Source organism: Pteropus alecto, unplaced genomic scaffold (assembly GCF_000325575.1).
Source record: "Pteropus alecto unplaced genomic scaffold, ASM32557v1 scaffold202, whole genome shotgun sequence".
Classification (NCBI taxonomy): domain Eukaryota; kingdom Metazoa; phylum Chordata; class Mammalia; order Chiroptera; family Pteropodidae; genus Pteropus; species Pteropus alecto.
Window position 1 is genome coordinate 1,710,524 of NW_006432451.1, and position 15,028 is coordinate 1,725,551.

Sequence of the window (15,028 nt, forward strand, 5' to 3'; positions counted from 1 at the left end):
AGAAATTTTAATAATAATAATAAAACATAATAAATAATGGGAATTAGGCAAATTCAGAAAGGTTTCTTCTGCTGATTAACCAAGAGCCTAAAGTATTCTTGCTTATTTGGAGTTATGATGCCTACTTGGAATAAGTCAGTGTTTGTGGAAGTACAAGGAAAGGAAATATAAAAACATGAAGTCTGGACAGATTCATAAGGCAATATGGTGTAGTGGGAAAAAAACATTGGAAAAAAAGCCAGACAACCTCGGTTTGAGGCCATTCCACCACTTACTGACAGAGCAAGTCACACGTAAACGTGGGTTTCCTAATCTGTAAGATGATAACTGACCTATCTTTTGCCATGTGGTTGTTATGAAGAAGAAAACATAATTAAAATTTATGTAAAAGTATTTCATAATCTCAAAACACTAGAGTAATTTAAGGTACTATTAGTATTAATGTTATGCACATACTCCATCCAAACCAGTATTATCTTTAAAAGGAACACCCAAAGACATTTTTGTGAGATAAAATTGCCCACCTAAATGTCAACCATAAATTGTTTGTATATTAAAATAGTCTGGTTTCCTTAACATTTATTACGCAGTTTGAATGAAAATAAAATGTTATGGTGATGAAATATTTTCTTCTTTTATCCATACCCACTCCTAACAATAGAGTTACTATTTTAAAGAGAATTTGACACCTTTTCTTAAGGGGACACTTGGTTCTCTTCAAAAGTATCCTTTTTAGTGCATTTTAAAAATGATACAGTAATTGCCTTCATAGATTCTTATTCTTAAAAGGTTGCCAAACACACATACTCCTAGGCTGAATCTGGAAGGATTTACTAACTCAGTCCTTAGCTGCTCTTTGATTTTTAATCGTATGATTGTAACATCTGAATAAGGTTGAAGAGAATAATTTCAGAAAGTTCCTCTTCTATCTCTGAATCTTTATAATACTCAACACTAGTAATTTGAGTTGCTCTCTCTAGCTTTTTATTTATTGTAAATGGAAGAAGGCTTCTAAGGTGTTGAAAATTAGTAGATGTTCAGCCTTGGGGTAGAAAGCATTTACTTAGAAATTGACTTTGAAAAGGAGTCAGGTGAGAGAAGGCTGAACAGGGATTAAAGAGAGCTGACATGGGGTACCAGCCTGGTCACCTTTGGGTCAGTCATTAATAAGACCTGTCTCATTTCTTTTTATCTAAAAATTAGAAAGTTTTATCTAAAAATTAGAAAGCTTAGACCAAATGATAGCTGCCGTTTGTTGACTGTCTCCCACATGGTAGTGTTAAAGGATAAACTGAGGTATATTTTAAGAGTTTATTTGAGTAAAATCAATTTGAATAGGGCAGCATTCAATCTAGCAGATTAAAAGGAGTTCTGAAGAGCTTTACAAAATGAAAGACTTGTAGGCAGAAGGGAGGGGAACGAGGAAGTTATACTGGCAAAAAAAAATGCGGGTTGGTTATTGCAAAATTACTTTCCTTTAAGGCAGAGGTCTCTAATCTTTTTGGCACCTGGGACCAGTGGCTCCTATGAATATCTAATGCCTGATAATCTGAAGTGGAGCTGAGGCGGTGATGCTAGTGCTGGGGAGTGGCTGCAAATACAGATGAAGCTTTGCTTGCTATTCTGCTGCTCACCTCCTGTGTAAGGCCCAGTTCCTAACAGGCCACCAATCGGTACCAGTCAGTGACCCGGGGGTTAGGGATCCCTGCTTTAGGGGATGGAAGGAGTCTCTCAGGCAGATTCCCTAACTAGTGATGATCAAGTGATTCCTGATTGACTAGTTTAAGATTATTTCTGGGAGAGCCAAACTGTAGTTAAGTCTCAGTTTACTGATGTAGGGCTTAGCATAAGTGACTTCATTTTGGGCCTATTGTCTTGTTTTTAACAGAAGGTAGTCATTAGCTCTAATTCTCCTAATAGCCTGGCAAGACAGGCCTTGTTAGTCCCATATTACAGATATAAAAATCAAGGTTCAAAGACATGAGGTTTTTATTTCAGGTCACATTAGGTGAACTGCATGGAACCATTTCAGCTTTGCAATTCTAGGATTCCACAGAGAGAAAATCCACCCTTTGGGCTTATATTTCTCTTTTAGAAATTATGTTTAAGATTAAGTTATGAGATGCCAAATGTGAGAAGGGCCTTCAAAATCATGGGTGCTGGTTTTTTCACTTGTTAAGAAGGAATCTAAAGTCCAAAGAGGAGCAGTGACCTGCCCACAGCTGTGATTTATTTTCTTTTTCAGTTTTGCCCTTAATGCTCTTTGTAACCTGATTCTACCTGGATAGAAATATACATAGGAAGGTGGGTCACAAAGTGGTATTCGGCCAGGGCTCCAAAACCTTCCTAAAGATGACCTTGGTTATGTGTGCAAATATTGTCTGCCCAAATAAGCAGAATTTCCAAGATTTGAAGGTCACTGGAGGACATTCCTTTTTTGTGGAAAGGTATAAAATAAGGGTGGTGAATGTTTCTACCCAGAACCATTGAACCACTGAAGTCAAAGACAGTCATACATAATTAAAAAGCAACTTAATTTAGCTCTTAACATGTTATTAAAATAGTTCTTAAAAATTAAGCACAAATATAGGTATATTTTTACATTTTAAAATTATTTAAACACTAAAAACAGGGTAAATTTCTGTAAGCAATTAACTTTCAATAAACATAATATGTAAGTATATATTATGGCTAGTTAAGGGGAAGAAATTGCCGGGAAGGAGAAGGGGGCAGGAGGGAAGAAAGAAAAGGGGAAGGCAATACCAAATTGAAGAGAAAAAAGGGGAAAGAAGAAAGGAGAGAAATACAGGAAGGAAAAAAGAGTGGAGGAGGAGAAGAATCACAAGAGTTAAGGAAAGAGAAGGAGGAAAGGCTAAGAACAAAGGAGAACTGCAGGGGAAGCCTGGAGAGATGAGTTAATGGAGTTTCTTTTTTCATTCCACAAATGTTAATTGCCTACCCACTGTGTGCAAGGCACTCTGATAAATTCATGTCTTGAGAGAAACAAATATGCGTTACTCCTCTGTAAAAAAGGTTTCATTTCTTTAGTAACTTTTTTTTTTTTTTTAATGAGGATGAAAAGTAATTTATGTTTATTTAGAAAATTTGGAAAATAGTGGACTAAAGACAGATTCTCTTTTTCTGGGTAAAAGACGGAAGTAAAAAAGAATCTCTAATTCTAGCCTATTGACGTTTTACTGTCTTCTGTTTTGCATTCTTTTTGGTGGTCAGTTTAAAGGGCAGCAGATACTCAGGGAAAACTCTTCTCACGGAGATGGCAGAGGTGTAAAAGGGCAAGCAGAAACACACACCAGGCCTCTTCAGGCCTAGGCTTGGAACTAGCACACTGTCAATGTTGCCTCAGTCTTGCAAAGCTGTTGCAGAGATGTGGATGCAGGGTAAAGAAATTGGGCTAATAATCATATACCTAATTTTATATCATAAAAAGTGTGTAACTTTTTAACTATAATGTAAATTTAAATTTGTACTTTTACCTCTTTTAGGACAATGCAAGGACCGTAAAACACTTTGTCACTTTTTAAAACAAATATGTTGTCACACCTCCTCTTCTCTCTTGGAATGACATGTATGGTTAATAGAAACTACATACAAATCCAATTTAAAAATCTGTATAACACCTTTCTCATAGAGGAGAATGGAAAGGAAGCTAATTTATAATAGTAGTTACCTTAAAACAATATGTATTTCAGTATGTTAAAACTCAGGCATAATACAAGAGAAGACTCAATTTAGTAGTTATTTGCTTGCACCTATGCATAGAATCACTCTGAATGTGACAGCCACAAATACAGTATGATAAGGTATGTTAAATTAGTAACACTGCTATTATGTGTGGTGTTGCAGTCATCTGATTTTCTGATATAATAAAGAAAATAATAAACAAAATAATAAAAGTGTAAGTTTCTCTTGATTTCTCCTTTTCTACTGTAGAAGAATTCCTAGAAAATCCAATGTATATAAAACCTATGTGAAAAATCTTTGTGTTTCTATATGTGAAACAGACTTAAGTTATAAACTCAGACAATTATAAATGGATTTTTGTTTTGTTTTGTTTTGTTTTTATCTACATGAATAACCTGAGGAACAGTACAAAGTTATACAGGATGTAGGACAATTTTTTTGGGTGTGTGAGGCAGGACCTTGACATTGGAGTAGGTCTAGAGTACCTGATTCTACTTATTAAATCTGAATATAACCCCCTATTGATATAACTACACGAATGCACTCCAACATTTTCAACAACACCCTCTGTTGAATTGATGTTCACCAACACTGAGGGACTGGTACCACTGGTACCATTAAGTTTTTGCTCACTATCAAAGCTAGCACCTAGCACAGTGCCTGGCACATAGTAGGAGTTTAATAACCATTTCTTTAGTGAATGAACACAAGAGTATTCTTTTTTACTTACACAGCATTTTTCATCTTCTCTATGACAATGACTCAGAAATTTAAATTTCCAGCCCTAATCTCTCTTCTGAGCTCCAAATTTGTTTGGACAAATGCTCACTTAATATCTTCACTGGAATGATTTTCAGATACCTCAAAATTGAATATATCCAATTCATCATTTCCTGCCACGGCACCCCTCTCCCAAATAAAACCCACTACCAAACAACAAGGCAAAATTTTCTATGCTGTTATTCTCTAGTTCAGTAAATGCCAACATAATCCACTTATTTGTTCATCAAAAACTTGGACATTATCCATGATTATTCTCTCTCTATCATCCCACTATCTAATGAATCAATTATAGTTCTTCAATCTCAAATTTATACACTTTTCCCTATCTTCAGTGCTATCACACTAGGGAATTACTAAATTGTCTCTTGCGTATTTCCAAACCACCATCCACCCAGTAGCCAGAGTGGTCTTTAAAACAGAAATCTGATCATGTCACTCTCCTGTTTAAATCTCTTAAAAATTTTAGATAAAATCTAAAATCTTTAGCAGGACATATAAGACCCTGCAATGATTTGTCTATATATCTTTTCTTATTTTGAGCTACTTATCCACTATTCTTCATACTAGCTTTCTTATGTTTTGCTTTTTTTAAAAAATTTTTATAATTTATTTATTTTTTTCATATTCTTTTTAAAAATTAATTTATGTATTTTTTTATGGTGACATTGGTAAGTTTCAGCTGTACAGTTTAATAGTAAGGCATATATATTGACATTGTGTGTTCACTTCCCATAGTGAGATTTTTTTCTGTCACCACATATTTGACCCCTTTTATCCCATATTCCTTCCCCTTCCCCCTCCACCATTGCTTCTTTTTTTTAAACATTAATTTTCATTTTTTAAAACTAATCCTAACATATAATTTAGAAACTAATCATCGCTAAATAGTTGAGGACAAAAAGCTTTTTTCCCTCAAGATCCCTGCTTTCATCTTTATTGGTTTACTCCTTTCTTTTGGTAGAGTCTTCCCTTTCTCCAGTAGTTTCCTGAGAAAGGATGCATTGAAGGCTAATTTTTTGATATGTTGCAGGAAAATGGGGCTTATTCTAGTCTTACCTGTTAGTTTGATTAGATGTATAGTCCTAGATTAAAAAACACTTCCTCTCAAGATTTTGAAGTTTATAATGTCTTCTAGCACCCAGAGTTTGTTCTTAATTCATTTTTTTTTTCAATCTGGAAGTTTTTAGGATCTACTATCTATCACTGATGTTTGAAATTTCAGGATGTGTGTGTGTTAACCTTGGCATAGTTCTTTTTATTTGTCATTCTGGGAACTCAGTGGAACTTTTCATTCTGGAGATATATGTCCTTTGGTTTTAGGAAGTTTTCTCACATTTATTTATTTGATAATTTCTTTTCTAAAGCTTTTGCGTTTTTTTCTTTTCTCTTTTCCCTATACTTTCTATCATTCAACATTGTACCTCCTAGCTCCTCTAGTCTTCATTTTCTTCTATTGTGCATATTTGTTTTCTAAAATGATTTTTAAAAAATATCTTCAAGAGTGGTTTTCAACCATATAAAATTACCATTCAGAAGATAATCTCCCTAAACTGTTAAAAAGAATAAAGAGAAAATTACAACATTTCCACTGATACGTTTTATTACTTTAGTTAAAAGTCTAGCAATCTTTTGAAAAGTTGCCTTTGCCATGTAACTAAATACAAATATTTTCAAACTGTGTGCTTTTAAAATATTTTATTTCTTTTTTACTTACCTTAATTGTCTGATTGACAAAACTTTTCAGGCACATATTTACTGTAAGTCTAAATAAACTTATAAATATGAGTGATTGTTAATTCTCTTATATGCCAAATTCTCATGGATTTTACTTAATCCTTATATACCCAAACTATTCCACTAAAACTAAAGAGGATTTCAGTTATATCATTAACTAATTTTCCAATCTGATTAGAACCTGTAATAACTACCTCACTTGACTGAATTCAACCAATTTATTTACTGCTTCATTCTATTTTGAATCCTTTTCAAAATAGGCCACAATTCTTACAGATATTAACACAAAATCCTATTAAATTTTAGATATCTCTTAGGACTTTTCCCCCCAAGTTTTCATTACGAAAAATTTCAAGCAAAGAAAAGTTGAGTGTATGGTATATTTGACATGAGTATACCCACTACTTAGATACAAAAATAATCAACATTTTGACATAGTTGCTTTATTTTTATAGTTATTTATTATTAACAATTTCAAATATGAAGAAAAGTTGAATCACATGATCAACACTATTAGTTTAAACACTTGTTTAACTGTTTAGATTAAGTAGTTGTGATCATTTCCTTATGTTTGCTTTAACTATTTTGCTGAACTTTTTGAAACTAAGTGCAGACAACATGACATTTCACCCTAAAATACTTCAAGATACAACTCCTAAAAATAAGGACATTCTCTGTAAGCCTGTATTACAATTATTGCGCCTAGGAAAAGTAACACTAATTCCTTAATACTATTCTCTCTCTCTCTTTCTTTTATGCCGAAACCCGGGAACAAATGATACCATTTTCTTATAACATTTTTTTTCATAAAAACAAAAACAAGGTCCAAAGTTCACATATTGCATTTGATTGTTTTATCTCTTTAGCTTCTTTTATTCTAGAGTAGTCTCCCTATCTTCTAGAGTAGTCACACAAATTTATTATTTTATTATCCCTCTATATTACTAATTTTTTAAAGAAGTCAGACCAGATACCTTATAGAATGTTCTCATGACTTTTCCTGACTTACAACAACCTCCAAATTTATTCTACTTTGGAGAATTTCTTTGTCTTTATCTTTCAACATAATTTTTATTAAATTTTAATTAATTATGCTATTTGTAATTTCGAACTACTCTTTCTTGCTCTTAAATTGTTCCTTCTTTTAGTATCCTGTTCTTGCTTTATGGATATAATGTTTCTCTGATGATACTATAATTTCTTTGAAGTATTTTTATGTTCCCTGCATTGTCTCTGTTTCCTGTGATTCCTTTTTCTCCTCTAATTCTTCCATGTTGGAGGTTTTTTATTTTTTATGTTGAAGGTTTTCCTCTGGCATCTGATGAGTTTTGTCTATTCATATTTTAAATGATGTCTTAAAAGCTTATTGGAAGCTCTGAGCATGTGTTTGAATCGTGTCAATTAAAAGGATTCACTTTAGGCTTTTCCTATGGGGACACCTAAGTGTCAGTATCTGTGGCTCTTTTTTCTGGCATGTTCATTTTTCTCCCCCAAGACATACTCTTTATTTCCTGCTAGAGAGCAGAAATGGGTGCGAAGTTCTGTATCTGAGCAGGAGAAAAGGCCTGAATGTCTCATTTTCTGTTTCAGACTTAATTTCTCTTTTTTCTGTAAGGTGACCTTCCTTGGGTCTGCTAAGTTCTTCACCGTTCTCCATCCATTTTCTACTTTCATGCATTGTGTTTTAGGGTGACTCACAGTTGAATACAGATGAAATCTGTTTTCTGGTTTTTCTTTTCCTCATTATTTTTGAAAGATCTCAACTATCCTGAATTGGAAAGTCTTCACAGTTGTTTAGTTCTTCAAATGCCTTGAATTCTTTACTGCCTTGGGGCTTTTGCACTTGGTGTTCCAGTTGAGATGTTCTTATTTCCTTCCTCAACTTCCCTCCTGGCCAATTCCAAGTCATCTTTTAGGTTTCAGCTTAAACATCATTCCTAGATGAGTCCTTCCTGACCACCTAGACTAGGTTAGGTCCACTCCCCATGATATGTTCTCATAACTCTTACCATGACTAATTAAATATATACGACTATTTCCCCTGCTAGACTGTCACCTCCACGGGGGAAGGGACCATTTCTATCTTGCTGACTGTATCCCCAGTGTCTAGTACAATGCCTGGTATTCAGTATAGGATCAATGTAATTGTTTTTCATTGTTGACCAACATATATTTCTTACTACAAAGATTGGTAGCTTAATTTACAGTTGCCAGCACCAATAAGTAGTCATTTAGAATTCAACAATTCTAGTTATTATTATTATCTAGTTATTGTTATGGAAAACTATAATATAGACTCTCATCTATTTCCGAATTTATTTTACAATGAACACTTTTAAAATTATAATGTACCAACAATAATCTGAGTGTATACACTCAGATTAACAGTGTATACATTTTATATTGCTGCTGTAACAAATTACCACAGACTGAGTGACATAAAACAACACAAATTTATTATTTTATAAGTTCTGGAGGTCAAAAGTCTAAAATGGTTTGGCAGGATTACATTCTTCAGTTTCCTTGCCTTTTTTAGCTTCTGGAGGTTGCCTGCATTCCTTGGCTCATAGACCCTTTCTCACATCACTCTGACCTTTACTTCCATTGTCACATGTCCTTCTCTGACTCTGACCCTCTTACCTCCCTCTTTAAGGACCCATATGGTTAATTTGGGCCCAGATAATGCAGGATAATTTCTGGTTCTATAGCCTTAATTTAATCATATCTGCAAAGTTCATTTTGCCATATAAGGTAAAATATTCACAAGTCTGGGGATTAGGATGTGGACATCTTTGGGGAGAGGCCATTATTTAGCCTACCACACACAGACAGCAACATGTGAACCCATAGATGAAGTAATTGCTGAAAGAAATGATAAAAACTTTTCTCAAATATTTTAAACTTTATATCAGAACAACCTCCAAACAAAGTAGATAAAATAACTTTATGAAGTGAAAAATATCTATATATATTGAAATAATAAGACATGCATGATACCTAACATAAACCAGTGATTGTTAAGTAGACCACACGTATCAGATCACTGTTTGCCGAGGCTTCCATGTGCAAACCCATTATTATGCTTTCTTGAATCCTGGGATATCCTGGTATTTTCAGGTAGGCACACCATTTCCTAAAGAAAATTATCCAATAATACTAACAACTACATAAAAAAGTTTTTATTACATATATTTAAAAATAAATATTAGGTGAAAAATCTAATTAGTATTATTTTTTCAATAAATACCTCTTAACATCCTGCAGAATTGTTTGGGAAAACTATATTATAATAAAAACCTATCTGGGGAAAATTGAGTCCAACATTCTTGATCATTTATTTTAAAAGACCATGGTTAGGTATTTTATTCTCAGTTCTCTAGCAATGCCATGTAAATAACTAGTACAAAACGACAGTTTCAAAATGGGTTGATGGGTAAATTTGTCAGCTGGGTCTTTCAGAAAAGAACCTCACCTAGTAACTGCATCTTGACTATCAACTTTTCTCATTTAGTAATTCAATAGTTTTTTCCAGGGCTGATCTGGCTCTGATGTATTAGCTAGAGAGTATGATCTTTTCCCAATGGAAAGTTTACTTGAGAAATCAAATTAAGGTCAGAAGTTTGGCTGATGAGTATAATTAAAATGTTAGGATGCCCAAGGCACCAAAGATGGTCAGGAACTCACAACCCTTCATCCCACAGCTCTATTTCCCCTAATCTGGTCCAAATTACAATAATCGAAATATCGAAGTAGCATTCTACACTGGAAAATGTGGTACATTTGATGAATGATGAGTCAGAATTCTACCTGATGATTTCCCCTGCCTTGGTTTGTATAGCTGAGATAGCTGCTTATTGCCTTTCTTTCAGAGTCATTTCTTTTCAATTCTTGCTGCTTCTTCTAAAACTGAATTACAGCTTCACTGTATATTACTGTTTAATACAGTAGTCACTAGCCACATGCAACTACTGAGCACTCAAAACGTGATTAGTCCAAATAGAGATAGATGTATTTTAAGTGTGAAATACATACCAGATTTGGAAGAATTACTTTAATGAGAATGTAAAATATTTCAATAATTTTTATATTACCGGTTGAAATGATCACTTTTGGATTTATTTTGGGATATACTTAGTTAAACTATAGTATTAAAATAATTTTACCTTTTACTTTTTTAATGTAGCTACTAGAAAACTTAAATTACATATGTGATTCACATGTTTTTATTGGATAGCACTGATCTAAGGCTCCTGAAGCCCTCCCCTGTTACCTTCTTTAGTTGTTCTTCATGGTCTGACCTCTCTTATTCATTCCTTTCCTTTCCAGTAACTGGTTAGATTTAGCAGGTAAAGTTGAAAGTGAGACTCTGTGGCCAACTTTTAAGTCGAGAAAATGAGGTGCACTGATAGACAATGAAAGTCTTAGTACAATTCTTTAACTTACTGGATTGGTTCTACAATATTAGAAAACAGGAAGGGTCAGGAAAATAGCGTTCATTAATATCTATAAAGATTGTAGCGATGGTCTGTGTATACGGAGGATTAAAAAGAATCATTCTGGGGAGCGCACACACACACACACACACACACACACACACACTAAAGTAGGACAAAGAATGTATTCCATCTCCAACCCTCCCTACCTCTCTACATTTTTGATCTATTTTTCTTTGGCAACACAAATTTGTCTTTTTCTATGTGTACTAATTTAGACAGTTCTGTGGAAGGAATGTGGCTATTGAAAGATGAAGAAAAACTGCTGGGAAATGAGGATGTGGGGTGGTGTAGCAGATCTAAAGACCAACCTACACAGAAAGATGTTTATCTAAGTTTAAAAAGACCTTAGAGATCACCCTGTTCCATCTTCCACCCAAATCCATGACTCTTTTATATATGGAATAAAGGCTGCTTGTATTGTTAGAACATCAATATTCATCTAACATACCAAAAATATACTGAGAAATCCTCTGAAAATATATTTTTCAACAGGGAAAAAACATGAAGCAGAATAAACATGATGCCATTGTTTGTGAACCTAAAGAACTTCTGAATCCCTCTCCCAAAGTAACAAATTGTTGCAAATCACTGTGGGTGAAATACAGTTTTCAGAAGTCGTACATGACCCGACTTGCCAGCAACCAGCTAGTTTCAGCCATGTCAAGGAACCCAGGTAAGATATTATTTGTATTGCACTAAGAGAAATATTCTACTTAGCATGTATTTCCCTTGGTATTGAGGCCATAAATTTGGACATTAAATAGATTATTTAAACATTTAACTGTAGGAAAATAGTGGTAAAGTGCTAGATGGTAAAAATCTAAGACTGACTTTGCTTCATGGTATTTAATCTCTTAGTTTATATTAGCCCTGAATCATTGATGTGACAGCTAATTAAGACGATCCCAAATCGACTACAATAGATCAAATTTAGTTATTAGGTTCATAAATATTTATAACTGTTTACATATGTTTAATCATGTTTCTATTGTGAATTGTACTTTTAAAATTAAAAGATATCCTGCTTTATCACTTTAAAAAAATAAAATAATTTAGATCAAATTTATCTTTTAATATTATCTTTAAACTTGACCTGACAATATTTGCCTTCTTAAGGTAGGAGGAATTCAGTTTAGGTTCCTTCTTGATTTTGCCAATACAGGAAAGAACATGAAGGAAAGATAAACTTGAAATATTGTGTTGCAAAAAAGTATGATTCCTAAATGTCCCAGAAGGTTGAATAATCGAAGTCTTATGTTTTGAGGAGCAATAAAGAGTGTTGGAGTCAAATTTATGAGTTTTTAGACTTTTAGGTTAAAAATATGTAAGACACTTGAAAGGAATTATTAAAACTAATCTCAACATAGTCTCCAATTTTAAAAGAATTATATGCCACTGAGAAAGTGGAAATTTCAAGCATCCTGATAGTCTTTTGCCACCATATGAAATATAGTATCCATTTTACAGAAATAACTTAATTGACTAAAACTTTGTATTTTCATCTGTGCAGGTGTCAACAATTATTTCTCAAAGCCTGAGATTCTATCACCTGTGAATACTTTCTAGAACATTTTTTTAAATTGAAGTGTAATTCATATACCATAAAGTTCGACATTTTAAAGCTCACAATTCAGTACTTTTTAGTATAGTCACAAAGATGTGCAATCATCAGTACTATTCTAGAACTTATATTTCATCGTAAACCTTTTCCAGTACGTTTTCACCCTGGGGAGCGCGCGCTTATACCGCTAGATCCTCAGATTCCTGGTGAAGCTGATGGGTACCTTCTGAGGTGCCCTCTGGACGGTTGTCACATTTATCAAAATGCTTTCCTAATTACAGTTTCACCTCAAAAGCAGAAGTAGGGTGAAGAATTAATAATGCTACTACCTTTGGTTTATAGAGGAACAGCTTAATCTACGTTTGTTTTCATGCCTAGACCTCTCATTTTACTGTGTATGTAAAATCTTTGTGACTGGTATTTTATCCTGGTGGGCTACCAGTGTGCATACAACGGCGGATCCCCCAATTAATTGTGGACACAAAGCCTCCCCTTTCCTTTCCACACTGTTCCTAGCCCAGGAGGAAGCAGCACATTTCTCTCATATTTTATGATATTGCTGAAGAAACGGAGGATGTGCAGACTGAAGGGAGCGGTGTGAGAGGGACCTGGTGTTATTTCGGCGTCGCGAACACCAAGTCTAGGGTAATGGGAGGCACCGGGCAATATATTCCCGGTACCTGGTTTCCTTCCCTCCGGCTCCGCCGAGTGCCTGGGAGCAACCGAGGCGCACGGCTGCTCACGCTGGCTACCACCGCTGGCCGCCAGTGCACGCTCCCCATTGGTCAAGTGCGCCCACGTGACCTTTACCGTCAAACTGCCCTGCGGAGCGCGCACTTTTACCGCCAGGGAATGGGCTTGGGCGGTGCAGCGGGTTGCGGGGTTGCAGAGGTGCGGGAGGTTGCTCGGACAACCCGGGGAGGCTTACCTTCCCGGAACCTTAAAAAAGAAAAAAAAAAAAAAAAAAAAGCCCTAAGCACTGCCCAAAGTAAAACTCTTAGTAAGGAAGCCGATTATTGAGAAGGTCCCCTTATCCCCTCAGTGGCTTTTGTCATGGCCTGCGACACTGAGTGCAAATGAAAATCAAAAGCCATTATTGGTTGGAAAGTGGCTAGCCGACGCCAAAATTTATCTCTGTTACTTTGGGTAAGTCTACACATCTGAACAACTCTGGGGGGAAAGAAACTATTTGTGTGGGGAACTTAAAGCTACTTTTTCTTAGAAAAGTTGAGGGGTTGGGTAGGATCTTGGGAAGTCCAGAGAAACTCTCTTGATTGGTCATTTAGGGAAATTAGAAACTCTTGGAAAGCAAAAATGAGTAAAAGCAAGAAGAGACCCTGCCCAGGTCTAAAAATGTAATAATTATTGACAGGAAAGGGAAAAGTTTTTTCAAAACCCTACATTATATATTTGTGTGTGTGTATAAGTATTATAAATGGGATATGTAATTGTAGAAGTCAGTAAAGTCCAGTAATTCAGCTGTTTTAACCCTTTGAGAGTGCTTAAATGCTCATTTTGCCTCTTTATTCTTCTAAGGCTTACCGACTGTCTCCATCCTCCTCTAGGAAACATTTTCTTTTGTCTATTCATTCAAAAAAGCACTAGGACATACTATATGTCAGGCACTGTGTTAGGTACTAGGGTGACAATGATGCACAAAACAGTAACAGCCCCTTCCCTCCTGGAGCAGATAGTACTTAATTACACATACCAATGTTAGATATAATGTAAGTTCTAAGAAGAGGTCCAGATGCTGTAATGGAGCTTTGACTTAGCAGGGAGGTTTGAGAAGGCTTCCCTCAAGATGTTACCCTGGACCCTAACCTGAAGGGGTTAAGTGAAGTGGAAGTTGCAGGCAAAGGGAGCAGCTTGTGCAAGGGAGATCTGCCCATCTTAACCATTTCCACTATACATACCTCAATCTTGCCTCTTAGTACTCAGAATACACTTCTTTTTTCTTTCAGTTCCAAATTTTAGGAAGTAACTTATAACCTATAGGCAATGTTTATGCAATAGGTAAGTATACTGATATACAGATCTAATATTCATTATCATCTGTTCTTTTATATAATAAAAACATGCAATGATTATAACTAACTGTAGACTATGATGTATCTCAATAGCAGTAAAAGTAATAAAGATATTCAAAGTACTGAGAGATCACATTATTTTGGAAGACTGGAAAAAGGCATCTAGAGGAGAAAAACAATGGCGTAGATGATAGAGGCTCTGTTCATCCCTCTGGCGACCAAATCAAAGTTGTGACAGTAATAAGGAGCAACGGCAAGGAAAGATCGCCTGGGATCTAGATGGATAAGACATACAACTAGGGAGAAGTCTAAGAAATCACCCTGCAATGGCAGAATGTAGGACGGGCTAGGACGCGGGGCCACACGGTCTCAGGCGGCTGAGTGAGACGGAGGCTGCAGCAGCGGCAGAAGCCTCTTAAAGGGGCCACGTCCGTGAGTGGATTTTTGCAGTGATGGACGTGCTCGTTTTGAGCACCAGTGCCAATTCAGCCGTGCACAGGGGGCACCGGGGACTTACAGGGAGACATTGTCAGAGTGAGAGCCAAGGCAAGACTCACTCTGTACAGAAGTGCCAGTAGTATCCGTTGTTCCCTGTTGAGGCCTTTCCCTCCCCGCTTCCATTGTGCGGATACAGCGCCATCATAGCCCGTAAAGTCATCAAACTGGATAACAGAGGTCGCTCTGCCCAGAGGATTCCCTGAAACACCGCCTCCCCCAACTCG

The 15,028-nt window shown here is 35.6% G+C and overlaps 1 protein-coding gene across 1 annotated transcript in view; it reads left to right on the forward strand.

Moving 5' to 3' along the window:
- Nucleotides 1-15,028, forward strand: part of PXT1 (peroxisomal testis enriched protein 1) — a 38,934-nt gene that overhangs the window by 4,680 nt on the left and 19,226 nt on the right. The window contains exon 2 of the mRNA XM_015585871.2: nucleotides 11,208-11,388. Coding sequence (XP_015441357.1) covers nucleotides 11,217-11,388 — 172 coding nt within the window. The 5' untranslated portion in view covers nucleotides 11,208-11,216. The remainder of the gene's footprint in view (nucleotides 1-11,207; nucleotides 11,389-15,028) is intronic.